At 50.8% G+C, this 6,600-nt stretch overlaps 1 protein-coding gene across 1 annotated transcript; it reads left to right on the plus strand.

Moving 5' to 3' along the window:
- The first annotated feature begins 308 nt into the window (after nt 1–308).
- Nucleotides 309–5,319, plus strand: GCC1 (GRIP and coiled-coil domain containing 1). The gene is made up of 2 exons (XM_010175162.1): nt 309–1,355; nt 4,015–5,319. Exons 1-2 carry the CDS (start codon nt 309–311, stop codon nt 5,317–5,319), a joined length of 2,352 nt encoding a protein of 783 aa, XP_010173464.1.
- The last annotated feature ends 1,281 nt before the right edge of the window (nt 5,320–6,600 follow it).

Consider the following 6,600-nt stretch of genomic DNA (forward strand, 5'->3'; position numbering starts at 1 on the left):
CCCATTTCCTCTTGTCCTGTCCCTTGCTCCTTGGTTGAACAGACCCACCCCCACCTCTCTCCACCCTCCTCCAAGGGACTTGCACAGAGCCACAAGGTCTCCCCTCAGCCTCCTTTTCTCCAGGCTCAACACCCCCAGTTCCCTCAGCCACAAGGGAACTCAGCACATTGTGCTCCAGACCCTTCCTCACATCCCATCTCACCTGCCCTGGCCACCACTGGAGCCCATCTCCTCTCATCCTGTCCCGTGTCTCTCTGCTGCTCGTTTAACCTTTGTGCTGTTTTTCTCCTTTTCAGATTGTGGGAATCATGGAGAAGTTTGGCATGAATTTTGGAGGTGGTCCCAGTAAAAAAGATCTTCTGGAGACTATTGAGTCGCAGAAGAAGCAGCTTCTTCAGTACCAGGCTCGGCTGAAGGATGTTGTCAGAGCCTACAAGAGTTTACTCAAAGAGAAGGAAGCCCTGGAAGCCAGCTTGAAAGTCTTATCCGTGTCTCACGAGGCCGATCTGGGTCTGAGCTCTGCTCAGCCTGTCTCTGTGCCCAACTCCAGCTCTTCCTTCGCTGATTCTGCTGATGACAGGAGCTCGGTTCACAGTGAAGACAGTGTGGGGACAGCTACCAGTGCAGACACTGCTGCCAGTCTGCCCAGTACCAAGGGTGAACTGGGGCCTGAGGATGATAAACCCGCGGGCGCCGCATCCTCTTTGAAATCAGAAGAGACGAGCGGGTCCGAGAGCGGCGTCCGCACGAGCAGTGGGGATGTGTCCTCTGCTGCTTGTGAGGCTGATAAGAGAGTCCTCCAGCTGAAGACCCAGCTGGCCACCTTGACCAGTTCTTTGTCAACAGTCACGCAGGAGAAATCCCGCATGGAAGCCTCCTACCAAGCAGACAAGAAGAAGATGAAACAGGACCTGGATGATGCTATTAAGAAAGCAGAGGATGAGACAGAGAAGTTGGAGCTGGAGCTGAAGTCTGTCCAGGAACAACTAGCTGAGACCAAAGCCCGTCTGATCACTCAGCAGCACGACAGAGCCCAGGAGCAGAGTGACCACGCCGTGATGCTGCGAGAGCTCCAGAAGCTGCTGCAGAGCGAGAGGACTTTGCGCCAGGATGCAGAGCTGAAGCTGGAGGAGACCAGGGAGGTGTTGGCTGGGAGAGCATCCATGGCTGACCGTGCAGAGGGCTATGAGCTCCAGATCAAGCAGCTGAGCCATGAGGTGGAAGATCTGAAGAGAGAACTGCAAGCTGTTCAGGAGGAGAACAACAAGCCAGACCCACGGATACAGGATCTGCAGGAGGAGATGGCCAACCTGAAGAACCACTTCCAAGTGCAGCTGCTGCAAGAGATGAGGAAGGTAATTCCTTGTCAGGTTCCTGCAGCAGCTCACTCTGAGGGGTTTATCAGCAGAGATTGGGGCAGGTTTGAGGCTGGAGGAGCATGAATTTCCCTTCCTAGTCCTGCAGAGTCCAAGAGGTTTGAAATAAATGAGAGGATGACGGCTTTGATGGGATGATAGTCCCTGAGGAATCATAGAATCATAGAGTGACCTGAAAGCTTACCCAGTTCCAACCCCCCTGCCAGCAGCAGGGACACCTTCCACTCGACCAGGTTGCTCACAGCCTCATCCAACCTGGCCACACACCCTTCCAGGGAGGAGCAGCCACAGCTTCTCTGGCCAACCTGGGACACTGGCTCACCACCCTCACAGTGAAGAACTTCTTCCTAATATCTCATCTAAACCTCCCCTCTTTCAGCTTAAACCCATTTCCCCTTGTTCTGCCATTAACTGCCCTTATGAAAAGTCCCTCCCCAGCCTTCCTGGAGCCCCTTCAGGTACTGGGAGGCCACTAGAAGGTCTCCCCGGAGCCTTCTCTTCTCCAGGCTGAACAGCCCCAACTCTCTCAGCCTGTCCTCACAGCAGAGCTGCTCCAGCCCTCGCATCATCCTGGTGGCTCTTCTCTGGAAATTAAAAGCTGTTTGTGATACAGCAGCTAAGTCATTCATCACGGGATGGTGACCTTGGATTTGGGAGCCTCACCTCAATTTGAGGTGATTCCATGGTGACTGTCCTCCACAGTGTCATGTAGTTCTGAACATGTTACCACCTGGTGTGATGGTGGTTGGGCTTGGGAGGAACCTTGGGACCTTTCCTCTGCCCCACTATGGCCATGAGCGTGGTCTTGTCTCTGTGGGGTGTGTAAGTGAAATGTGAAGTACAATTACAGGAGCTTCTAAAAAGGAAATACCTTCTAATTAACCTTCTTCAGTGAAGCTCAGGGTGGTCTGGGGAAAGAAGGAACGTAAATCCAGGAGAAAGGCTCGAGCTTGTGGGGACAGCTCAAGCACAGGGGGAGAGCAAAGAGCTGGAAAGGGGGATGTGGTGGAAAAGGGGAACCCATGTAACTCTGTGGGTTGTGGGGCAATGTGCTCTGGGGTTGGCATGGGGGGTTGGGCACCAGTAACCAAATTTGCATCTGGAAATACTCTGGAATGGGATCTTCTTCATCTTCAGTGTTGGGCCCCTGAGTCCAAGAAGGCCATGGAGGTGCTGGAGCGTGTCCAGAGAAGGGAACGGAGCTGGGGAAGGGTCTGGAGCACAAGTGTGCTGAGTTCCCTTGTGGCTGAGGGAACTGGGGGTGTTGAGCCTGGAGAAAAGGAGGCTGAGGGGAGACCTTGTGGCTCTGTGCAAGTCCCTTGGAGGAGGGTGGAGAGAGGTGGGGGTGGGTCTGTTCAACCAAGGCCCAAGGGACAGGACAAGAGGAAATGGGCTCCAGTTGTGGCCAGGGCAGTTGAGATGGGATGTGAGGAAGAATTTCTTTGCTGCAAGGGTTCTGAGGCATTGGAAGGGGTTGCCCAGGGCAGTGGTGGAGTCCCCATCCCTGGAGGGATTGAAGAGTCGTGTAGACACAGTGCTGAGGGACATGGGTTAGTCATAGGGGACTGGTCAGTGTTGGGTTCATGGTTGGACTCCATGATCTCAAAGGGCTTTTCCAATCCAGGCCATGCTGGGATTCCTTGCTCTCTGGAACAAGTTTTCTTCTCCCTCACCCAAAGCATCAGGCTGCTTTAATGCAATTTGCCCTAGTTTTTTGGAAGTGTTCTCTGACAGCTTCTCTCTGACAGAGGTGAAGGTGACCTGACTCTGCCTGTCTTTTAGTTCACGATGTTGATTTTGTTTATTAATAAGTTGGGTCTCAATAGTTATAAAGACTGTGAACACCAGGTGTTTGCTGCAGCTACTCCAAAGCTGCTAAATTATATTAATATATCAGTGCAAGAAAGCACAGCATTGAAATAAATCACAGCTCCATGTGTGAAAAGTGGACCAGTTAGAACAAGTGGACCAAGTTAGAACATGGAGCAGCTGGAACAAGTCCAGAGGAGGCCACCAGGATGGTGTGAGGGCTGGAGCAGCTCTGCTGTGAGGACAGGCTGAGAGAGTTGGGGCTGTTCAGCCTGGAGAAGAGAAGGCTCCGGGGAGACCTTCTAGTGGCCTCCCAGTACCTGAAGGGGCTACAAGAAAGCTGGGGAAGGACTTTTCATAAGGGCATTTAATGACAAAACAAGGGGAAATGGGTTTAAGCTGAAAGAGGGGAGGTTTAGATGAGATATTAGGAAGAAGTTCTTCACTGTGAGGGTGGTGAGCCAGTGTCCCAGGTTGGCCAGAGAAGCTGTGGCTGCTCCTCCCTGGAAGTGTTTGTGGCCAGGTTGGATGAGGCTTTGAGCAACCTGGACTAGTGGAAGGTGTCCCTGCTGCTGGCAGGGGGGTTGGGACTGGATGAGCTTTAAGGTTCCTTCCAACCCAAACCAGTCTGGGATTCTCTGATTCTATGATTTTATCAAGAAAAATTCAAAAACTATCCCAAAAGGCAAGTCAGAGTGACGGCTTGTGGAGGATTCAAGGGGAAGGGTTGACCCTGCACTTGTTTGGAGTTTAGCAGAGGAGATTTAAGCCCCAGTGTAAACCACAGAGTGAGTGAATCTAACCCTGCTGTGTGTCTCTCTGCTCTCAGACTGCCCAGGCAGAGGAGCAGCTCCGCCAGCACGCCCAGATGGAGGAGCGGCGCGTGGCTGACTTGGAGGGTCAAGTCTCTGAAGTATCTGAATTACTGGGCACTTATGAAAAAACCAAACAGAAAGACCAAGTGGTCATTCAGAAGTTAAAAGATCGCATTGTACAGTTGGACCTGGAGAATAAAACCCTGGCCATGGCTGCTTCCAGCCGATCTCCTGTCGATATTCACCTCGAAGAAGCCAATCTTGATGTTAATGTTCTGAAGGATAAAATGGAGAAGTTGAAGAAGCTCTTGCAGGCAGCAGCTAAAAAGAGTCAACCCCCTCTGGATATCGAGAAGCTGTGTGAGGTGGAGCTGCCAAAGGGTACAGAGGCTGGGGATGGTGAGAAAGCCACTGCTCTGTACTATCAGCAGGAGCTGAAGCAGCTGAAGGAAGAGTTTGAGAGGTACAAGATGAGGGCACAAGTGGTTCTGAAGAACAAATCGACCAAGGATGGCAATCTGGCTAAAGAACTGGAGGAAGCTCAAGAGCACCTGGCTGACCTGAAAGAGAAATACGTTGTCCTTCAGCTGTCCTTTGATGAAATGGAGAAGCAGCACCAGCAAGAGGTGGAAGCCAAGAAGCAAGAGATGTCCCAGCTGCAACAAATCCATAAGCAGGAGTTAGAACGGTGCCAGCTGGATTACAGGGAACGGGCTCTGAAGCTGGAGGAGGAGATGCACAAACAGCGGGACCGAGCGCTGGCGGTGCTGGCAGAAAAGGACCAAGAGCTGGAGCAGCTGAGATCTGTCACGTTGCCTTATGGGCCTCAAGGATCCAAAAACTACCTGGTGTCAGGCACTGATGTTCCTAGCAATGACTCACCAGGTAATGACTCCTCAGAGATTCTCCCCCAAGCTCTTCATCTCTCCTCCACCAGCGAGCCCACCTTCTTCTTGTACGCGGAGCAGCTGGCTCGCAAAGAAGTGGAGATTGTCTCCTTGAGGAAACAGAAGCATAAGCTGGAAATGCAAGTTCACCAGCTCCAGGAGAAAATCTTAATCGAGGAGGAAAAACACCAGGAAGAGGTCTCCACCCTTCAAAGCAAAATTGAGAAGAATTTCAGAGACAAAAGCAGAGAGGGGGCCAACCTGGAATACCTCAAAAACATTGTTTATAGGTTTCTGACGCTGCCGGACTCTCTGGGTCGCCAGCAGACTCTGACTGCCATATTGACTATTCTGCATTTCAGCCCAGAAGAAAAACAAACTATTGCAAAACAATCGGCTTACAGCAGCTGGTGGCTCTCTGGGAAGAGATGAGATGCTAGTTTTTTATTCCCAACTGCTTTTGTGTAGTAACAAATTCATGCTGATTAACTGAGACCACTTCACTTGTGGTGTAACCTCTTTCCAACTGTGTGATGGAGCGGGGAGCTTTGGGTGAAGAATTTGGCTTAAACTAGTGCTCTTTGTACTGATTAAAAATAGAATTGTGCCAACTATTCTTACAGCAGCCTCCCAGTACCTGAAGGGGCTACAAGAAAGCTGGGGAGGGACTTTTCATAAGGGCAGTTAATGACAAAACAAGGGGAAATGGGTTTAAGCTGAAAGAGGGGAGGTTTAGATGAGATATTAGGAAGAAGTTCTTCACTGTGAGGGTGGTCAGACACTGGAACAGGTTGCCCAGAGAAGCTGTGGATGCCCCCTCCCTGGAAGTGTTGAAGGCCAGGTTGGATGAGGCTTTGAGCAACCTGGTCTAGTGGAAGGTGTCCCTGCTGCTGGCAGGGGGGTTGGGACTGGATGAGCTTTCAGGTCCCTTCCAATCCAAACCAGTCTGGGATTCTATTCCAGTAGGATCACAGTCCTCTCTTGCCCTCTGGTATGAGAATTAGCTCTGAGCTGGAATTTCATTTAAAAAATAATAATAAAAAATTAAGATAAACACAATTATTAGAATAATTCCTACCTGTAGGTGTAGGGTGAGGAGCTCTACGCCAGTGGAACTTCTTTGTGTCTTCAAACACCAGACAGGCTTGTGACTCAAAAGATGGAAAGGTGAGGGGGAAGCACTTAATGCTGTGCTAAAATAACATGAGACAAAGAGCTGAGAGCCTGCAAGAAGGTTGAGCATTAACTACCAGCATCATCCACCAAATCTTCAGCAACTTCTCTAAAGTTTTTTGGGGTTTTTTTTTTTACCTAGAGCCAAATTTATACCTGTAGCTCCTCCAGTAGCGCATCCGATGGCACAACGTGTTACCGTGTGCTCTCATTTCTCACCAGGGGTTCTCTCTGCAGTTACAGGTGTTTCCCAGGAAGGAGAAATCCTCATTATTTAATTCTGAACCCTCGTAGCTGCAGTGGTGTGAGCAGAGATTCCCCCACTGGTGTCAAACCAGCGGGCGCTGTGTCATGGTTCTGATGGAGCAGAGAGCGGAGCTTTCTCACCCTGTGTGAGGTGGGAACTGGGGTGTTGCAGAAACCAGGAGAGGAGAGGCTGAAACAGGCACCCTGACCCTTCAGCCGTCATTTCTGGAGCATTTGAGAGTTTCATGGAATCACAGAATCCAAAAGGGACCTCTGGAGATCATCCAGTCCAAC

The sequence above is a fragment of the Antrostomus carolinensis genome, unplaced genomic scaffold (genome assembly GCF_000700745.2).
Source record: "Antrostomus carolinensis isolate BGI_N321 unplaced genomic scaffold, ASM70074v2 scaffold45719, whole genome shotgun sequence".
NCBI lineage: Eukaryota > Metazoa > Chordata > Aves > Caprimulgiformes > Caprimulgidae > Antrostomus > Antrostomus carolinensis.

Bases quoted from the DNA above. Each gene is read 5' to 3' on its own strand.
- GCC1 (XM_010175162.1), top strand. From the start codon at position 309: ATGGAGAAGTTTGGCATGAATTTTGGAGGTGGTCCCAGTAAAAAAGAT. The intron at 1,356-4,014 runs GTAATTCCTTGT...CTCTGCTCTCAG, and splicing joins TGCTGCAAGAGATGAGGAAG to ACTGCCCAGGCAGAGGAGCA.